The sequence below is a fragment of the Lithobates pipiens genome, unplaced genomic scaffold (assembly GCF_037356315.1).
Source record: "Lithobates pipiens isolate NorthernLeopardFrog02 unplaced genomic scaffold, aLitPip1_a1.2 Scaffold_19, whole genome shotgun sequence".
Classification (NCBI taxonomy): domain Eukaryota; kingdom Metazoa; phylum Chordata; class Amphibia; order Anura; family Ranidae; genus Lithobates; species Lithobates pipiens.
The window spans coordinates 65831680-65853930 of NW_027507764.1; the positions used below are offsets into that span (position 1 = coordinate 65831680).

A 22251-nucleotide genomic window follows, 5' to 3' on the forward strand; every position below is an offset into this window, starting at 1 on the left:
TCATCACGTTCTGAACGATCGGATTTTCCGACAACTTTGTCCGACCGTGTGTATGCAACACCAGTTTTGGACAAAATCCGTCGGACAAAATCCAACGGATTTGGTTGTTGGAATGTCCGACCGTGTGTACAAGGGCTAACTAAGTAAATTGCCAAATGAAGAATTAGTACATATGTAACTCTTTGGGACATTGCTGAGAGAGAGTATTTAGGAGCCAAACAGACTGAAATTGAGGATTTTTTGGAAAAATAAAAAGAAGGTAAGATAAGAACGTAAGACAGTAAGATAAGAACGATTACTGCTTCCTGTAACCAGGCAGATGATATTAGAAGAATAATGACAAATCATTAGACAATTTTGCAGACCAATACAAGGTTGGGATCCATTTGTCGGGGAAAAACATTTAAAACATTGAGAAAGGCTAAATAAATCTTTTTTTTCCATAATTTTTATTGTTTTCTGGATAATTTGTACAAACAAGAGGTTATCATACAGAATGTGTCAAATAATGCTTATATTGGAAGAAGGGTAAATACAGTATGTGCGATTCATCTGATAATAATAATTTGTACTCTTAACAAACTAGTAATTGTTAAGCATGGATGAACATTTAACAATTCTGGATTCCTTGTCAAAAACCCATTCTAACTGAGTAATTTAAAGTATGATGAAGTATAATAAAATACGATATAAAATAGGAATAAAATATCATACTCTAAAATATTCTAAATGAGTTAGAATGGGAATAAAATAAATCTTTTAAAAAATATATTGGTAAGAATCATTTTTAAAAAGAAAAAAATGTAAATAGATCGAGAGGCAAATATATCAAGGTTTTAAAATTGTTACAGAACATTTATACCATAAAGCAGACTGCTCAACAGAATGCTGTCATCTATTACTAAGTTACAAGTGATGCAATGCGTGCTATGTAGAAAAAAACAACAGAAAATCTATGAACACCAATATGACATTCTCTTGGGCAATAATGTGATCTCTGATTGGTCACTACTTTAATTTGGAACGCAGTTGTAAAGCATATGAATTTTTCACATAGGTGGTAGATAAATTACATTTAGACCCTGGGGATGAGGGTCAAAGTAAAATCCTTTTAAGGTTAGAAAGTAAATAGATTTATAAACTAAAAAGGAATGTATCAGTGGGATTAAATGAAAAAAGTCGATTTTGGCCCTTTACTGTGGTCAGAGGGGATAACGTTTTCCTGCGGTGCACACCTAAGGTAGGTCGGAGATAAGAAGCAAAACTTTTGAATCCTAAAGATATATAATGCAGCGTTGTAAAATATTATAGGCTCCTCTTGGACCTCCTGGTGCCCTATGTGTTCCATGGGAAAACAGATGAAGTTATCTGATAGGAGGGTGATTTATAAAATATACATATACGATATATATATATATATATATATATATATATATATATATATATATATATATATATATATATATATATCTATAGATATATCTATAGATATAGATATATAGATATCTATATCTATCTATCTATCTATCTATCTATCTATCTATCTATCTATCTATCTATGTATGTATATATATATATATATATATCTTGTCTCCCACAGTACACAGAACATGGAAATCATGCATTTGATTTAATAAATATAAACTGATAAATACCGTATTGATCGGCGTATAAAATGCACAGGCGTATAACACACACCCTAATTTTGAGAGGGAAGTTTCAGGAAAAAAACATTTTTTAAACAAACAGATTTGAAGCAAACTAAGGGTCAGTGCATATCAATGTTCATCTGCAGCCTGATTAATGTCCTCAATGCAGCCTGATCAATGTCCATCTGCAGCCCATCAATGCATCAATGCAGCCTGATTAATGCCACTTTTTTAGCCTAATTTGCAGCCTCACCATCTCTCATCAAAGCAGCCTGAACATCATGAAATCACTGAGCTGTCATCTCGGCATTGGTCCAGCTCCTGTGATAGAACACTGGTTCAATGCCGGTCCACACTGTGTGTGTGTGTGTGACATGAGAGCCGAGTGGAAAGGAGATGACGGATCAGTGAATTCCGGCGGCACTCGTTCCCCTCCGAGGTACGCTGTCGCCGCATAACACACACCCCTGATCTGCCCCCTATTTTCAGGGGGAAAATGTGCATGTTATACGCTGATACAGTACCTTTTCTTATCAACAGTATATAGCAGTCTTATGACTTCTATCAGTGTCTGGTTAAAGCTTGTAGGAGGAGTTTTTATTCTCCTTTGATTGTTCTATGAGACTGCAGTACTCCTGACCCTCTGTCTGTGAAGTGCCGATTGGATCTGTGCTGATCACATGCACCGCCCCTCCTCTAAATAATCCTCTCTAGCAATACACATCAAACCGGGCATGTGCAGAGTACACCCAAGGCTGTGTACTATCAGGAGAACAATTGGGACTGTGGAAGAAGGGGAGGATCAGAGAAGACAGGATCAAACAGCCTATTTACACAATGCATGGGATTGACCCCTTAGGTTCCACAGTGAGTATAACAAGCATGCTTTACTGCATATACTGTTTTGGCTTTAGTAACACTTTAACCACTAGCTGACCAACCGCCAAATTTATACTGTGGCAGGTTGGCACGGCTGTGCAAATTGCTGTAGCTGTACGCTGCTCCCTTAAGACATAATAGAAGGGGCATGCACGCATGCGCCCGTGTCCCCGGAGCCGATGCGAGTGCTCGGCGGTGGCAATGGCCGCTGGCAGAATGAGAAACACACACACTCCCCGTTCTCTCAGGGAAGAGAAGACAGATTGTGTGTTCATACTAAGTATGAACACCAATCTCTCTCCTCCCCCTAGTCAGTCCCATCCCCCCTACAGTTAGTACACACCTAGGGAACACAGTTAACCCCTTGATCCCCCCTAGTGTAAACCCCTTCCCTGACAGTGACATTTATATAGTAATCAGTGGCTATTTCTGATCACTGTATAAATGTCAATGGTGCCAAAATAGTGTCAAAAGTGTCCGAACTGTCTGTTGCAATGTCATAGTCCTGATAAAAATTACCGCCATTACTAGTAAAATAAATAATAAAAATGACATAAGTCTATCCCCTATTTTGTAGACGCTATAAATTTTGCGCAAACCAATCAATATACACTTATTGCGATTTTTTTTTTTTAACTAAAAATATGTAGAAGAATATATATTGGCCTAAACTGATGAAGATTTTTTTTTTTTTATATTTATTATTGCAAAAAGTATAAAATATATTGTGTTTTTTTTCAAAATTGTCCGTCTTTTTTGTTCATAGCGCACAAAATAAAAACCGTAGATGGGATCAAATGCCACCAAAAGAAAGCTCTATTTGTGGGGAAAAAAGGACATCAATTTTGCTTGGGTACAGCGTCACACGAGCGTGCAATTGTCAGTTAAAACGACGCAGTGCCGAATCGCAAAAAATGGCCTGGTTAGGAAGGGGGCTAATCCTTCCAGGGCTGAAGTGGTTAATATCATCAATCTGATGTATTAAGTTAAGCAAAAAGCGTAAATGTGTTTATAAAATAATAGGATGAAAAAAAAGTTTGATTGTGAATGCATTGTTCAAATAATATATAATATGTCATGGAAATATGTATTTTTTTTAGATGTCAGTATGGCCTAATGGGCATGTTACCCGAAAAATATATATTTATATTCTATGTGTGTGTTCATATATGTGTATTTTATAAATTATAGTCTCTCATTTTAATGTACTTCTTCCACCTAAAATACCTGGTTGATCCTGCTAGTCATCTTTCTTTCTTGTTCTAAACTGACCACACAAAGTACAGAAGATGATCTGTGTTAAGTGGTCAGTTTTCATTCTTTGACTGGCTATTCAGAGGTACAAAACACTGTGCAGACACACAGCCTGCCTGTATTGGGTGGTTTGCTCAGCCACCCCGCCCCCTGACCAATCACAACTGTCCTCTGCCACACATCCCCTCCCAAGCGCAGCCTGCCTCTTGAACACGCCCCCTGCTTACGTACAACATGCCTATTCCTCAGACTAAACAGACTATGGAATACAGGCACACCATGTGTCTGTACAGTGTCAGTTATGGTGCCTGCATAGTTATAACTATGCAGAAAGTGTCAGTAACATTGTATATTCACAACTACTGCAGATCAAAGCTCATCTGTTTGATCTACAGATTAATGAAACAGAGTAAATGCAAAAGTAACCATGTTCCTTTGTACCTCTGTATTTGAACAATGGATATTCATTGTTCAAATACAGAGGTACAAAGGAACATATTGGACACTCAGTAGGGGTTCTTTTGAGATGGCGGAGTTGTGGTCTGTTTCATCTACCTATTATGCTTGCTTAAGATTTGGGCCATATTTATCCATTCATTATACCAGCTGAGGATCCTGGTAAAATATATATAGCTTTTCTGGCTGAGAATATTTAATGATCAATATCATCCGGGCATCCCATGCTGTTTTCATGATTCATATTAAATACCAGGTGGGGCTGACCTTGGGGGATCCTTTTGAATTGGCAGTCTTCCTATGATAGATCTATCTCCATATACTCCATATTGGACAGGCCATAAGGGTTTGAATTGCTAGATCAGTTTTCTTACATTTTTTTTGAACAAGGATTACTATATTACCCATATTACTTTGGTGTCGGTGTCCACCACTAGTCCACTGCTGTTGTTTGCAACCTAAAAGCAATGTCTAGGCTATTCTTCTTTGCCTCCAAGAACGCAAGGTCCTGAAGAAGCAAAGAATGAGAAACGCGTCAACCTCTTGTACTTTTTCAGGCAAAAACAATACAAAACATTGTATAGCATATGTGATTCACAAGGGTCCGATATTCATGGGACCAATTTCTTGAATATTTTAATATGTGATTTTTTAATTTGAAATAAATAAAACGTTTAAGTAAAGTTTATGTGTCTGTCCTCTCTGTACCAGTAGAGTCCAATTACAATTTGGGTTTGGTTTTGTACAATTTATGGACGTGGTCTGTCAATAGCAGCCATCATTTTTTGTATACAGTCTTGTTCATAAAAACTATCAGGTCAATTTTTGACAGCAGCTGCTGTATTTAAACAGCTACTCCTGGCTATCAAAATGAATTGCTGGCAAATGAAAGGGGAGAAACGGCAGTGTGGGAGAAAGACAGCGAGCGCTACATATGTACTTGACAAAAATAGGAAGCTTATGGGAGATTCAACAGATTGATGTTCACCTGAAATGCACCCTGAACACTATTAATAGTGCAGCACTGTTCAAAAATACATTAACATATAGTCAGTTGTTGTTTTTATTGATAAATAGTTTGTGGCTTATGCCTTATGTATATTTAATAGTAATAAAAATGTTTTTAAGATATAATGTATATACATATTATGATAGGTATAACAGAAACTTGGCTTGACAAAAGTTTTGACTGGAGAATATACTTGAAATGCTATTGTGTGTTTGAAAAGGATAGGTAAGGAATAAAAAAAAAACATTTTTTTATTGTAAAATCATGTCCAGGACTAGCTCAAAAATACAATCATATCATCAATAATCATTGTATAATCATTTTAATCATATAATCAATAATCATTGTAATGTACTGTTTTCAGGGACTTGTTACAAGCAACACTACTTACATACTTAAAGCTGAACCTTGGGCAAGTATCAAAATACACAGATTAAATATGATTAAATATTTCTGTCCATTCAGGCCTGAGATTTACACAGCTCTACCTCACAGCATAGCCCTGTCTGGAAAGGGCAGGAGACCTGATTTTTTTTCTCTCTACTGTAATAATTATAGGTCTTGTAATTGCCCTAACCTGTGTTTGAAGGGTAAAGGAGAAGTAACAAGTTTACAAACTCATCACTCTTTTCTCCTCCTATCAGCATGTTTCTTGTTAGAATATGAACGGACTGGCTTCTTGTGCTGCTTCTCCTATTACCAGTCTAAGCTCTGCTGTACAGAGTATGGAAAGTGGCTGATACTAAGTATTTGTAACATGAATAGCAGCACAGTACTTGCACTGTATCATTTGGCCCACTGTATAACCTAAAATACCTGGCTGATCCTGCCTGGTTCTGCCCTCCCCCTGTAAACTGACCAGGGGTTATTGTGGCTTCTGAGCTCTGACACTGTGGTCAGTTTACGTGCCTCTGTCATCCGAAGCTCTCCTCTGCCCTCTCCCCCCTCTCATTCCTGCCTGTCAGCTTGAGACACTTCCCGCCCCTCCCCTCCTACTGCTATAAAAAAAACGATATTATATTTATACCATCCCCTCTGTTATATAACGATATGTGTCCCAGTGCCTGTGCTGTATAAAAATGCTGATTTCTTCCTTATCTCAGAGTGTCTCCCGGCATTCACGTGACTGCTCGCCTCTCTGTTTCTCTGCTCCCCTCCTCTTGGCTGACGTTAGCAGGAGTTCCCGGCCCCGCCTGATGGAGCTGTCAGCGAGGGAGAGGAGAGAGGCGAGCAGACATGTGAGCGCGGGGAGACACGCTGAGATAATGTAGAGATTGATTTAGTTTTTATACAGCACAGGCACAGGGACATATATCATTATATAACAGAGGGGATGGGGTAAATATCATATAGTGGCTTAGCAACCACTTTAAATTCAGGTATTACCTCTAATCTGTGATTTATATCTGCCAGGAGTTTAAGTTAAATTTTTTAAATAGAGACCTTATTATAGACAATTCAAACTATCCAGCTATTAGTAAGGACAAACGATGCTAGTGGTTGTAGTAAAATATGTTGATTTGTGTTCTACATTAAAACTAGAAGAGAAGCTCTGCTAGATATGACCACTTCTAATAACAGGACACTTTATGAAATGTGCCTCAATATTAGGGCAATAGTAACCACTATGTTATAAAAACTGAATCTGTTATATATACGCTATTGAGTTAAAAAAGTAGAAAAAAAAAGATTATTTAAGAAAAGCAAATGTCTCATGCACTGCATGTAAACCCAAAAATGTACCTTGTAGCCTTTAATGAATATGTCAACCCAACATTTCATAGTCCTGATATGTGCCTGCTGTACCATATACTTGTATGAGAAAGTCTCCTGTTCTCTATGTATTGCTTCCTTTATGTGAAATCCCTGGTGTTCTGCCAGTCCCTCTGCTTTCCAATAAACATTGACCACACTAAGCATTACAGTACAGCATGGACAGTTTTCTAGCTGTGCTGAGAACTCAGTCTGCCCTCCTCCAATAATCAGACTTTTGCTGACACGCCCCCTACACAGCCATCAACTGGGAAGGTCAGTGTACTGCTGCTTTTCCTCCCCACCTCTCTAAGATCCGTATGCATCTGAGAACAGAGGGAATGTGATCACTTATAAAAAAAAGAGGGTGGGAGAAAGGTATTTATAATGTTTTTTCTTATATCTATACACAAATGTTTTGCGTTTCATTTTTATTTTAAAATAAATGGGTTGTTTTACATGGTGAGGGTTTACATATACTTAAAGCATTGATTTTTTTTATTATTATTATTTTTTTTTAATCTATAAAAATTTACCCTTTTAGCCATGTGATCCCTGGCCTTTCCTGTAACAGGGTGACAACGCTCACCCACTGCTTTGTTGTCACACCACCATGAGCACTCTCGCTGTGTGACTACAGGTCTCTTCAACTCATAGGAAGAACAAGGTGGTAAAACTGGGGCAAGTGAGCGTGCCCTCGAAGGCTTATCACCCACCACATTGAGGCACTCAGCAAGCGGTCATGTAATGGATAAAAAATAAATTCCCCCAAAAATGTTACGGAGGCACCTCCGTAATATACTGACTCAGTCCAGCAGTCAGACACACAGTACATCATACATAATTATATAGCGACATTGCCATTTTTAAACTTCTTATCTGCTTGAGCTGCGGAGCGTCTTTCCCAGCCCTGCCGTATTTTGGTAATCCGTTTATCAATACACGGGATTATGAGAATGAATTTGAGGATCAGCACGACACATGGGATGACCAGAGAGAACGTATAGGCAGGGGGCATATACCATCTGAAATGAGCCACATTCAGGAACCTGTTCCAGCCATACACAAATGCGTGTCCTGTGCACAGCACCAGGGTGAGGTAGCCGAGCTTAGACTGAAAAGAGAAGTAATCACATTTTTAGGAATTATTTTGAAGACCAAAAGGTAATGAAAATCTATATTTAAAGGGTAACTAAACAAAACAAAACAAAAAAAAAACAAGAATAAAAATGCAATATATTGCAGTTTACAGCCCTTGAATATGGTGGCTGCATTCGTTTTCTTTTTTTTTTCAACCTAAAAATATTTTCAGCAAGTACAGAAAATACATGTTGCCAGAAATGCATTTTGCTTGTCACTTCCTTGAGCTGCACTGAAGAATATCTTAAAGGGGTTGTAAACCTTCGTGTTTTTTCACCTTAACCACTTCCTGACCGGCGCATGCCGATGTACCTCAGCAGAATGACACGGGCAGGCAAATGGGTGTACCTGTATGTCCCTTTAAATTTTCCACCCTGCCATCACGAGCGTGCCCCGGCAGCGGCACGCTCGTGTGCAGGTCGGGACCCCAATGAGTCCGGTTGCGAGTCCCGCAAACTCGATCGCCACGGGCATACCCGTGATCGTCTCACGGGGCGGCTGAACTAGGAGATGCTGTTGTAAACAGCATCTCCCAGTTCTGCCTAGCAACAAGTGACGCTGATCTTTGCTCCATGTGATTGGAGCAGAGATCAGTGTTCACTAAAAGAAAACCCAGCCCCCAACAGTTAGTAACAAGCCCCTAGGAACACTTAACCCCTACACTGCCACCCACTGGTTAACTCCTTCACTGCCAGTATCATTTACACAGGAATCACTGCATTTGTATAGCAGTGATTGCTGTATAAATGACAATGGTCCCAAAAATGTGTCAAAAATGTCCGATGTGTCCGCCATAAAGTCACAATAAAAATCGCTGATCGCCGACCATTACTAGTAAAAAAAAAATTAATTAATAAAAATGCCATAAAATTATCTCCTATTTTGTAAACGCTATAACTTTTGCGCAAACCAATCAGTAATCACTTATTGCGATTTTTTTTTACCAAAAATATGTAGAAGAATACGTATCGGCCTAAACTGAGGGAATTTTTTTTTATAGATTTTTGGGGGATATTTATTAGAACAAAAAGTAAGAAATAATGCGTTTTTTTAAAATTGTTGCTCTATTTTTGTTTATAGCGCAAAAAATAAAAACTGCAGGGGTGATCAAATACCACCAAAAGAAAGCTCTATTTGTGGGAAAAAAAAGGAAATCAATTTTGTTTGGGAGCCACGTCGCACGATCGTGCAATTGTCAGTTAAAGCGAGGCAGTGCCGAATCGCAAAAAATGGTCTGGTCTTAAGCCAGCAAAATGGTCCGGGGCTTAAGTGGTTAATGCATCCTATCCTGTCAGTCACCGCCCCCCCCCCCCCCCCCCCGTTTTACTCACCTCTGCCCTGGAACTTGACCCGCCGGGGATATGCTGTCTCTCTGCCCGGTGTTCTTGGCTCTTGATTGGATAGATTGATAGCAGTGCAGCCTTTGGCTCCCGCTGCTGTCAATCAAATCCAATGACACGGGGGCGGGGCCGAATCATACATTCGCCGGCTATGGGCACCAAATGCTGGACTCGGGAGCGCGCCCGCAAGGTAATTCCCACGGGGAAACGCTTCTCTGATGGGGGTTATCTGATGCCGGGAGGAGCCGCTAGAGCCACAGAGGGATCCCAGAAGACAAGGTTTGGGATCACTCTGTGCAAAACGAGCTGCACAGTGGAGGTAAGCATGATATGTTTATTATTTTTTTTAAAACCTCTTACAATCACTTTAATTCCTGGCTATCTTCTGTAAACTGACAATTGCCATCCCCCCCCCCCCCCCCCCCTATGTAATATGGCTGAATTCGGACCTGAAATGGACCAAAAGATGCACAGGTCTCCTGTGCGAATCACACTGGAGCCGCTGTGGAGATATGTGACCCGGCTCCATAGAGCCGGCTCCACAATCTCCTGCTGTGTGAATTGGATGTGGCGAAAGTCACATCCAATTTGCACTAGTGTGAGCCCAGCCTTAAAGTTTAAAGTTCACCTTTTGTAACAATAAATCTGCATTCTGGATAAAGGACCCATAAGGCATAAAGCTAACCCATAATCACTATAAACCATTATAGATTCCCCCTCAAAAAACAAACCAAAAAAATCTTACAACTAAAAACTAGGAGTGGGAAAACCAGATTTGTGGATATTATAAAGTGAGGGTAAGTACACTTTGCATATACTAAGGTGGATTTACTCTTTAATTATTGTTGGTAGTCAGTGACATAACTAGAACCTTCAGGGCCCCGATGCAAGAAACCATGAAGGGGTCAACTGACCCTTTATCGGGGCCCTTCACTCTGAGCCAAGGGCCCTTCCCTCCGGTCCAGGGACATTCCCACCAATCCCTTTACTCCTGTCACTGGAACCTTTATTTATATTTATTTTTGTTATTTTTTATTATTTTTCACAATTTTTTTGGGGGAGGGGGGCTTTTGGGGGGCTTTGGAAAGATATCAGGGGTCTAAACAGACCTCTGATGTTTCACTTTTAAAATAGAGAAAGGAGATTGAGGACAAAGCCCTTAATCTCCATCTCTGCAGCCTCAGCTGCACAAAATGACTGGACAGGAGTAGAGCTTCCCATTCATTCACAAACTGAAGCCTAGTAACGGTCTGGAGGGGGATATATAAGGAAGGAAGTTTCCATTCAGTGTTAGGCTTGATCCACAGAAGGAAGGAGGGTTTGTTTGATGCCTCAGTAAACAACAGGTATACTATATCTAGATTTGATGCCTACTATCTTTTTATTGGCAATCCTTTATATTGAAACTTAGCCCCTTTTTTTCTTTTTTCCTTGTTTTTCCCTTTTTATTTTATTTTTTATTCTTTTTCCTTCAGGCTATTTTTGAAGCATTTTGAAAGTGTTTCTGAAAGGGTAGATTTCTAGTCGATATTTTTTCATCTTGAAAATTCTTTAAGGTAGGCTTCTTTATAGTTGAGATTTTTAGTTTTTTGATCTTATTGAACATTTATTGATTTTATATGCATAGACCTTCTGACCTAGATGGATTCTTAGATCTTTCCAAATATGCTATCTCTCTCTATGATGCTGTCAAATGGTCCTGCCTTGCTTTTCCACAGTTTTGAATGATCATTGATCTTTTTAAGGTTGGTACCAGATCAGAGCATGCTTTTTGTTTGTTAGCACACAGTTCTATATTAAACTATGTATTCAGTTTGTTTTTTTTGTTGTTGTTTTTTACATGTATTTACTTTGTATAATTGTTTGTTTCGATATACATCTTGTACATTCTATTGTCGTGGTCAGTCCACACCTACAGTGTTTATTGCAAAATAGTCTCCTGAGGAAGCCTTAACAGCCGAAACATGTAGAGATAACAATTTACACATTTGGTGGTATCTGTTACTGATCAATTTCTCCTTGTTTATGGATTTTTTAATTGAATAAAATTTATATTTTTCTATATATATTTCTTCTTTTTATATGTATGCACTTAAAGTGGTTGTAAACCCTTACAAACCACTTTGACCTACAGGTAAGCCTAGATTAAGGCTTACCTGTAGGTCCAAGAAATATCTCCTAAACCTGTATGGTTTAGGAGATATTTGCCCGAAAACAGGCACCGCTGTCTACGGCGCATGCGCCGTAGACAGCGGCACGCAGGCACACTGAGCACGGCATTCTCAACTACGGAGCTGCGGCTCCCGTGCGCATGCGCGGGAGTGACGGCTTCGCCGAATGACAGCGGCGCAGCTGCGAGACCCCACCAAGAAGATGGATGCGGCGGACTACAGGGGACAGCGGCGACTTCGCTGGCTCCTGTGTCAGGTAAGTGACACATAATGGACTACTATGCGATGCATAGTAGTCCATTATGCTTTGCCTTTGCAGGGAATGAAAGAGGAAGTAAACTCATCAGGGTTTACTTCCTCTTTAAAAAGTCCCAAACATTTTTATTTTCTGTGTTTTTCTACTTTAAGAGGGATGTAGCGCTTTCAAATTGAGTTTTTCCTTTAGACTTGCTCTATAACTACATTTCTCCATAGTAAACATAAGTTTACTATGCTTCAGTTGTGAATTGATACAGGAACAATCAGTATTCAATCATTTACTTTGTTCATTCAGAAAAGGAAGGGGCCGGTAACTGACATTTTTACCAGCCACTTCCCTGATCTGCATCCTGACACACCCTCCGCAGTAGCTGGCAGGAGAGGGGAAGGGGGAAGCAGGCAGATCTGTGGGGGTGGAGGGGACTAGAGAGCACACAGGGGCAGCAGGAGACAAGTAACCTGGATAGGAGGGGTGGCGGGGGCAGCATATAGAGGAGACGATCCACTTTCCTCCTGTTGCTGCTGAATGCCTGCGGGGGGGTTAGAAGGAGAAGCAGGCTTTCAGCAGCTGCAGAAGGAAAATGGTGGGCATTGGTTCCTCTGTATGCTATCCCACCCGCCCCTCCTATCCAGGTGTAGAGCTGAGTCTGTCAAGAGAGCCGCACAGGCCCCCTGAATCATAGCGTTGAGTCACAATTGCGACCTCTGTGGGTACACCCCCATGTTGGCAGCAAATAAAAAAGTGTGTTTGTATATAGGGGGTTGTGTTTTGCCTTGTCCTGCTCAAATGGACATGGAATGATAACTTTGATATGTTATACAGATTTTCTGTGCTGTATTTCATATATAGTTCTGATTGATTGTTATGGCCTTTTCTCCTTGACCTGTTTATTGAACATGACCAAGAGTAAGACTGTGATTGGTCATAATATGAGCAGAATTAACATGCACCATGAATAACCTAGGTTGTGTCACTGTGTAAGAAGACAGAATTATCTATTGTACCTGGACAAAACGGAATTCTCTCCAGTTGACAGCGTTACTAACAGATGGCAATGATGTTATTCCAAGGAGAACATAAAAGAAAAATCCCAGAATTCCCAGGGCTATGTATGAGTCTGTCCTCCAGGCTATGACTGTTGAGAAGGGGCTGGTTTCATTATTCTTGACCTGTTGAAGATGGTTCATAGTTTAATCATGCTGGAATCAATACATCAATGAGATTTTGTTTTTCAAGACAATATATCCAAGAGTAAGCCTTGTTTATGCCAAAATAAATGATATATGTATTAAGGGTACTTTTGTTATATTAAGTATTGACAAAGTTAAAGCTGAAGCCCATATCTCAGTCAGGCCCATAACTGAGAAATAAAATTTGCCAAGGCCCATTAGGTGTATATATTGGTGAAAACATAAGAAGAGCACTCCAACAGCATAATTCTGTATTAAAAAGTAATACAAATGCAAAAGTAGGATATTTAGAAAGTGCACTAAGCTCTATGAAGTTCAACCAGAAGATTTGGCACTCAGTTAAATGCCCTCTATATGGTGCTGGATATCATAAAGTGTGTGATACACTGTCCAGCAGAGTTTGTATATATCTGTCACATTTGAGACTATTGAGACTATTCAATGTACTTATGGTGTAAAAAATACTCATTGGGGTTGATTTACAAAAACTGTTGAGTGCAAAATCTGGTGCAACTCTGCATAGAAACCAATCAGCTTGCAGTTTATATAAAGTTTAATTAACCAGGTGCCAACCATATACTGTACACATATAGTATACCTAGCAAGTGATATACACGTACCTAGTAAGTGATCCTGCACTTCTGAGTCTGGGGCGTGCGCAAGCGCCCCCCCCCCCCCCCATGGCGACCTGCTCCAATCACAGCGGGAGCCAATCAGCGAGTTTGGTAGACTTACTGTCTGCTGGGACCCGCCGATCATTGGGGACACAAGCAAAATGGCAGTCTGCCTATGTAAACAAGGCAGATTGACATTCTGTCATTAGGGAAGGCACTAATCCTGTGTTTCTGCAATGCAGGAACTCGGATCTCTGCCTTCCTATAGTACAAGCACCTCTCCCACAATAACCAAGCACATTTTAGGCACACAGTTAACTGGATACAGGGAGGACACAGGGAGAGTTACTTAGCTTTGTCCCCTGGATCCAGTGATGTCCTCCGCGCTGTGTTATCGAGCTGTCCTCCGCTCGATTCACACAATGCCCGAGTGCCGCCGATCTCCGTTCCCTGCAACGTTACGGCGCACGGGAGCGGAGATCGGCGCCAAATTCAAAAAAGTAAAAAGACACAAAACACGCGCAGTACTGTAATCTTACAGATTGATTACAGTACTGTATAAAAAATTACACACCCCCTTTTTCCCTAGTGGTCTGTGCAGTGCCCTGCATGCATTTTTATATTATAAATACAGTTTTTTCTGCCTAAAATTTGGAGATTGTCCATAGCAACAAAAACGTGTCCCTTTTTCAGTGTTTTAGGATTTGATTACATTATTGAATATTTTTTTATTTTTATTATTCTTTATTATATAACATACCCGGGATATCTGCTAGACTCTGGTTTGAACAGATTTAAGAGAGTTATTCCTAAGAAATACAGGACTACAATATAAAACGCCAAATTTCCATGCAAAATAATTGTACCGCTTTCAGCACCTAAAACCAGAACTAATCATACCGCCAAGGAGGTTTAATACCACCAAATGAAAGCTCTATTTGTGGGAAAAAAAGGACATCAACTTTATTTAGGTACAGCGTCACACGACCGCACAATTTTAAGTTAAACTAATGCAATGCTGTATCGCAAAAAATGGCCTGGTCATGAAGGACGGTAAACCTTCCAGAGCTGAAGTGGTTAAACAAGCTAAAGTTAGAAGCTGATTGGCTGCCATGGACAGCTGCACAAGATTTTGCACTTTCCAGTTTTAATAAATCAATCCCATAGGATCATATAAGCTTCAAGGTTTGTTACACGTCAATGACATGCAGGCAAACATTATTCTTTAAAGGACAGTAGCAATGGTAACCCCCACACTTCCCTTAGTATACATTTTTTTAATAACTTCAACCAACTTACCTGTGCTATGGTGTTGGTGGCTATCCTGTGCCTTACATAATATCGAATTGGAATCACCAGAGTGTAGATTGCATGGAGAAAGGCATAGGACAGGGCCACCAATCCCAGCTGCTTCCTACACAACATCCAGCGGTCCAACCAGTTGGGGAAGCGTCTGTACTTTGTGCCGCGATACAGCTGAATGATGGCGGCAAACACTCCCGGAAGGTAGACCAAGGCCAGCAGCATGAGAGAGACAATGGGAAACACCTTGTTCGGAATTGAGATGGCCATTCGGAAGGAAGTATCTTTTTCAAGGACAACAGCAGAGTAGACAACGTCATTGATCACACAGTAAAGAAAAACAAGAACAGTTAGTGCTGCACATAGGTAGATGGGGAGTCTCCACATAGGGAAAAGCTGGAGGGGGTAATTCTCTATTTCATTAGCTGCCACTAATGATCCATTATCTTGTGGTGTCAACCCAATGGCACGGGCAATGTCCATCACCTTCTGTTTGGCTGCGTTATCATCTGAGCACACAAAGACCTGTAGTAGAAAATTCACACATTAGTATGCAAAAAAGTACTCTGGTATAAACATATTCATTTCTATAGTTTTAAATTGCAGAGCTGTCAAATCTCAACATAACCTATAAATGGTGCTTTGGGACCCCTTCCACCCTCTCTCTAAAGCCCCATACACACTATCAGATTGTATGCTGATTTTTGCGTTCAGATTTACCAAAACCATGTAGTGAAGGGCCTGCCTGATTGAATACAAATTGAAATTCTTAAGGTTTGACCTCATATTATATGGTTTTGGTAAATCTGAAGGAAAAAAATCTGCAGAAAATCTGATAGTGTCTGTGGGGCTTAAGATTAGTATGAGGAGAACACAGTCTGGCGAGGCGAACCAGGAATTTTTAATCTGGCTGTCACTTCAGGATTAGAAGTGGGATCTCCTTATCAGGATAATAGCATTCACTAGGGAAAAAGCAACTAGACTAGACCCCAACTCTATCTGAAAATAAAAAAAAGCATTTTGTGGAATTCTGCTTTAAAGCCTAATTGAAGTTTTTTAACCTGATAGTACTTTATAGTCCTCGATCTCTGATTTTCAACTGATTTTCACCTAAAAATGTCTTATGATACATATTTTTCTTAGTTTTTTCTGGCCTTTAACTCCAGTGCTCTTTGCTGGCAAAGAGGAGTACCAGCCATACCATCTGCATTTGTTCATTTTCTTTCAATCAAAAATTGAGCTTTCCTTTAATGGCTGTACCTTTAGACCCCTTTCACACTGAGGCACTTTATAGGCATTTTAGCGCTATAAATAGCACTTGTAAAGTGCCTGTAAAAGCGCCTCTCATGCCACCCCAGTGTGAAAGCCTGAGTGCTTTCACATGGGGCAGTGCGCTTGCAGGACAGTTTGCAAAGTCCCACAAGCAGCATCTTTGGGCAGTGTGGGAGTGGTGTATACACCGCTCCCACACTGCCATGCCCATTAAATTCAATGGGCAGCGTCGCTTTGCGGGCACTTTTAACCCCTTGTTAACCCCTTCTTTGGGGTTAAAATCGCCCGCTCCTGCCCACACAGAACCGGTAAAATGGCGGTAAAACTAGCAGCGTTTTACCGCTAACGCTCGGGCGGTCTGAGTGTGAAAGTAGTCTTAGAGTACGACGCAGCACAGTGACCTTGCAGTGCTGGTGCTCAATTATCACCAGTGATTCAAGCCCACCATAGGTACCATAGACACATAGGGGTTGATTTACTAAAGACAAATAGACTGTGCACTTTACAAGTGCAGTTGCACTCCTCAAGGGCATTTGCTCTAAAACTTAGTAGATAAGGGAAAGACCCGTGGACTTCCATCATCCAATCATGTGCAAGAAAAAAATGCTTTATTTTCCCTGCATGTGATTGGGTATTCTTTGCAAAGTGAAGCTTTACCTAATTTACAAAGCTCTGGAGCAAATGCCCTTGCAGAGTGCAATTGCACAGTCTATTTGACTTTAGTAAATGAACCCCATGGTGTTCTGGTTTACGCTCATTCCCCCCAAAAATAGTGATAGAGCTTATGCCTATACTGGCCCCCATGTGTATTTATTTACATGACTGTGATCTGAACATAAGTTGTAGTGACTGATAAAACTATTTTGTGTTGCAAACATCTAAATATAAGTGTCAGCTTTCCTGTGATAGTCAATAGTTACCTGTCTGCTGGCATCCAGGGCTCCAGACTGCAGAGACCATGCTGACACCGTGTTAAATGCTTTTACGACTTTAGCTCCTGGTAACATCTGGGCAAGATATTCCGCATTGGATTCTGGGTACTGGTTTAGCTTCAGGTTATTACTGACATCCACTAAGACTTTTCCATCTAAAACATTTTCAAGTTTCCTGAGAAAATCATTATAATGGTCCCTCTGTACGGCCAAAATGATAAGCGGGCATTTTTGTGCTGCCTCAGCATGGCCAAGCACTTCCACCCCCTTGGGGAGCAAATCAGCTCTTGCAGGATTTCGGCTCCCAAATATCACATGGAAGCCACTCTGTAGCAATTTAAATCCGAGTGACCGGCCAAAGTCCCCAGTTCCAAAAATACAAATGCTGTTGTTTGTTTCAGTTGAATTCAAGTTTAGGGGGGTCAGGTCAACCCCATTGGTTTCCATTGTCTGAAAAAGAGACACAAATACAATGTTACAAGTTATTGTTTCTGCTCCACAAGCATGCAACATGGGGATAAGAACCCCTGTCAGTTGGAAGATTTACCCTCATCCCTTGTTTTGATGACAACACTCAGCTTCCACATGTTATTCAACATGGCAGGCATATTCATAGTCTTAGGGTCTCAAGGTCTCCCCTTTGTAGGGCCCCGTTCACATCTAGAGGCATTCCAGTATTGTGTTTTTAATGATTTTTTGTGGTATGTTTTTGGAGAGACACCATTGATTTGAATGGGCTGCCCTCTGCTATAAAAAATGCACCAAAGTAGCTCCATTACCTTTTTTTTGAGCCAACTTTGGTGTGTTTTTGGATAGCGTGATTTCAGGTGTTTTTCCTGCTTTCTTTTCATGCCTGCTTTCTTAGCGCATTTGGGGTGTTACTAGGAAATAATGGCACCCAAGTGTGCATTGCTCATTGATTTGTGCATGTGTAGGGTATTAGGATCCTATATATGCACAAATCAGCATCCCTGTCCATTGAAGTAATGGTAACCGCATTCGCTGATCTTATGGGTGCCTATTTAAAAATAATAGCTGCTGAAGTTTTGCTACCATAAGCTGTCCATACATTAAATGATTTCCCTAGATTAGAGATACAGTGAGGAAAATAATTATTTGATCCCCTGCAGATTTTGTAAGTTTGCCAATTTACAAAGAAATGAAGGGTCTATAATTTTTATCTTAGATGTATTTTAAATGATTGAGACAGAATATCAACCAGAAATTCTGAAAAAACACGATACAAATGTAAATTGCCTTGCAGTTCAGTGTGGTAATTAAGTATTTAATCCCCTACCAACCAACAATAATTCTGGTTCCCACAGACTGGCTACAGTATGTGCCCAGATTAATCCTGTTGATTTAGGAAGGCACTCCTTACGACAACTCATTATGTGTATAAAAGACTCCTGTTCACAGAATTTCTTTCTTCCATTCAAACCTCACCATCATGGGCAAGACCAAAGATCTGTCAGAGGACATTGGGGACAAGACTGTAGACCTACACAAGGCTGGAATGTGCTACAAGACCATCAGCAATAAGCTTGGCGAGAAGACAACTGTTGGAGCGATTATTTGAAAATTTAAGAAATACAAAATAACCATCAATTGCCCTCGGTCTGGAGCTCCATGCAAGATTTCGCCTCATGGGGTAGGGATGATCATGAGAAAAGTGATTAAGATATAAATGTGACAGCGCTGCATCAATATATAGAAAATCCACAATAAATGATAATAATACTGTGCAAGACTTATTGTGCTAAAGTAAAAGTCCAATAATAAAGTAATGATTTCCTCTATTATCTCACAGAGAGATGCAAAGTATTTCTTTACTTCACACAGGGGGTTATTTACGAAAGGCAAATCCACTTTGTACTGCAAGTGCACTTGAAAGTAAAGTCGCTGTAGATCCGAGGGGGACATGTGAGGAAAATAAAAAACAGCATTTAGCTTGCATATGATTGGATGATAAAATCAGCAGAGCTTCCACTCATTTCAGATCTACCCCTTAGATTTAGAGGAACTGCACTTCCAAGTGCACTTTCAGTGCAAAGTAGATTTGCCTTTCGTAAAATAACCCCCACAGCCTCTATGTGTATAGTGCTCCCGCCACCACTTGCAATAGTCGCTGACCTCCTTGCAAGACCCTGAGGGGGCCAAACACAACTTGCACAATGTGTTGTGATCCTTTCAGGAAAGAAAAACTCCACTGCTCCTTGATGACTTCTAGTTAGACTTTCAAAAACCCAGATAATGGTACAGAACTGATAGAGATTCCTTCCACTGTGCTAGTTCCAACTTAGATCCAATTCAATCCACAGTGGCCACCGATAGTTTCAACAGTACATGGAAAGAAAGAAAGTGCCTCCAATAGGGCAGTATCCTATGGATTATAAAATGAGCCTCTCGACCCCAGCTAGTATACAACTCACATTTATTTAAAAAGGTTGAAAGCATACATGATACATCATTAAGTCTCACTCATTTGTGATAAGGTTCCACCGCCAGGCTCCACCTACACCACATGAGACCTTATGTTTTTTTTTTTTCGAAATTGTCGCTGTTTTTTTTGTTTATAGCGCAGAAAATCAAAACCGCAGAGGTGATCAAATACCACCAAAAGAAAGCTCTATGTGTGGGAAGAAAAGGACATACATTTTGTTTGGGTACAGCATCACATGACCGCGCAAATGTCAGTCAAAGCGATACAGTGCCTTATCACAAAAAATGGCCTGGTAATTAAGGGGGTGAATCCTTCCGGTTCTTAAGTGGTTAATCCTATATATACAAAAATTTTCCCTTGTCGGGTGGGACTTTATAGGCATAATATGTGACACAATACATTTTATAAAAAAGTATAAAGTATTTTTTTTAAACAATTATCCAAAAATGATATAGAATATTTACAAAACATCATAAAAAATAATAACTGCACAAGATGTTTTTGAGTGCATCAGAGGCACTCGCAAAGAAACATATACATTCAAAAGGATATTACATTACAATAATAAATATGCATTGGCTAAATCCCACGCGTTACGGAGTCTCTGTACTCCTTCTTCAGGGATATTTTGACATGCAATATTATTTTTTAGTTGTAGCAATCTAGGGTATAAAAAGACACATATTTTCAGAAGCAACATACATCACAGCAAAGAAAAAGAAAAAGAAAAAAGTGGTTAATCCTATAGGAAATTTATTGAGGGAGCTGAAACCTCGAATTGCCAAGTTACAGCCAAGAAACCTTAAGGATTTAGAGAAAATCTGTAAAGAAGAGTGGACCAAAATCCATCCTGAGATGTGTGCAAACCTGGTCACCAACTACAAGAAATGTCTTACCCCTGTACTTGCCAACAAGGGTTTCTCCACCAAGTCCTAAGTCATGATGTGCGGGCGTCACAGGTTAAATGGCATTATTTTTAGCACCGCTTTTAGTAGCGCTATTTGGCCACTAGCTGGGCAGTTTTAACCCCCCGCTAGCAACCGAAAAGGGGTCAAATCTGCCCACAAAACATCGTTGCAGTGGCGCTTTGCTGGCAGTATGGCAGCGCTGTCCTATTGTTTTCAGTGGGCAGGAGCGGTGTAGGAACGGTGTATTCGCCGCTGCACAGAAGTTGCTGGCAGGACTTTTTGTGATGCCCTGCCAGTGCAGTGCCCCAGTGTGAAAGCACTCAGGCTTTTTTCAGGTGTTATTCAGTCATTATTTTTAGCACTGTAACGCCTGAAAAACGCCTCATTGTGAAAGGGGTCTAAGAGGAGCTAAGTGAAGTGTGGCTGATATTCCTTCATATGATGATTTCAAGCATTTGAATAAAGAAGGTGACACTGTTATGCGGTCATCCGGTTTTTCCACTCTACTATGTCCAGCCTTAAGACTTGTACACACAATGGGATTTTTGGCAGACAAAACCTTGGACTTTTGTCCAAGGCCGTGTGCCTGGATTTTGTCTTGCATACAAACAGCAAGGAATTGTTGGCCAACTAACACGAACATAGTGACGTACTATGTGGTTTTTCAGCTCTTTAGCATCATCCTTTGGGCTCCTTCTGCTAATTTTGGGTTAGTAGAAGTTTGATGAATGTTGATTTGCGCTTTTCATTTCCCGCTTTTCATTAGCGCTTTTCAGTTTGCACTTTACATTTCGTGCTTTTCACTTTGTTTCTGAATGGTCGTTCGTCAACCAGACATGTTGCAGAATCGGAGGAGATAACGTGTTATTATTGGCCTTGGAGTTATTGCTTTGACCCAAGTCCAGTCCAGGAACAGGAGGAGGAGGATTTCATGGACCAAAAATTGGTTGCTTTAATAATTGTGACCAATTATGTCATATGCCTTTGCTGCTGGAGCTCCAGGAGAATAATCCAGATGATTTTCTGAATTATCTCTGGATGACGGACCCCTGCTTTCACCAACTCTTGTCATTTCTGACCCCCTATATTAAGAAGCTGGATACATGCATGAGGCTTTTCATTTTTTGGTTGAATAATAATGATTTGATTTGTTATATTTTCTATATTTTTGGATACATAGAATGCACTTTTTGGTTAAGTTCTATTGGCAGATAGCATGTCTAATTCTATTTGTTTTCTTTTTTTAATGCACAATAAAAAAAATGTGTAGAATAATACTTGGCTATGTGTTTTACTTCAAATGACAGTTTGGGAGTAGGAAGTTACATGAAAAAAAAATACAATGTAAAATTGACAAGGGACACCAACATAGTTGTATCTTTGATCTTAAAAACGACAGAATAATGGTGCTGTGGTAACTTGCCACAAAAAAAACAAACAAAAAAAACAGGCATAATAATATTATTCTTGATATCACTATAAAAAAATCCTTTGAAAATACATTTGGCAGAACTCCATCAGTATCACCAGCAAAGCAGCTTCATTATTATCCCATTAAATAATAGAATTGTGCACTGTGTTTGGAGATTTCATGTCACGAATGTTAATTCTCCATTATGAACGCTAGTTTACAAGACCGACCGCTTCTGGCTCGTCCTTGCTTCCAAGCATGCGAGTTACG

General features: G+C 40.0%; 1 protein-coding gene across 1 annotated transcript in view; it reads right to left on the reverse strand.

Moving 5' to 3' along the window:
* Nucleotides 1-430: 430 nt before the first annotated feature.
* STEAP4 (STEAP4 metalloreductase) overlaps nucleotides 431-22251 on the reverse strand; it is a 37206-nt gene continuing 15385 nt past the window's right edge. The window contains exons 3-6 of the mRNA XM_077490842.1: nucleotides 17208-17669; nucleotides 15013-15540; nucleotides 12914-13078; nucleotides 431-8113 (exon numbers count right to left, since the gene is read on the reverse strand). Coding sequence (XP_077346968.1) covers nucleotides 7844-8113; nucleotides 12914-13078; nucleotides 15013-15540; nucleotides 17208-17669 — 1425 coding nt within the window. The 3' untranslated portion in view covers nucleotides 431-7843. The remainder of the gene's footprint in view (nucleotides 8114-12913; nucleotides 13079-15012; nucleotides 15541-17207; nucleotides 17670-22251) is intronic.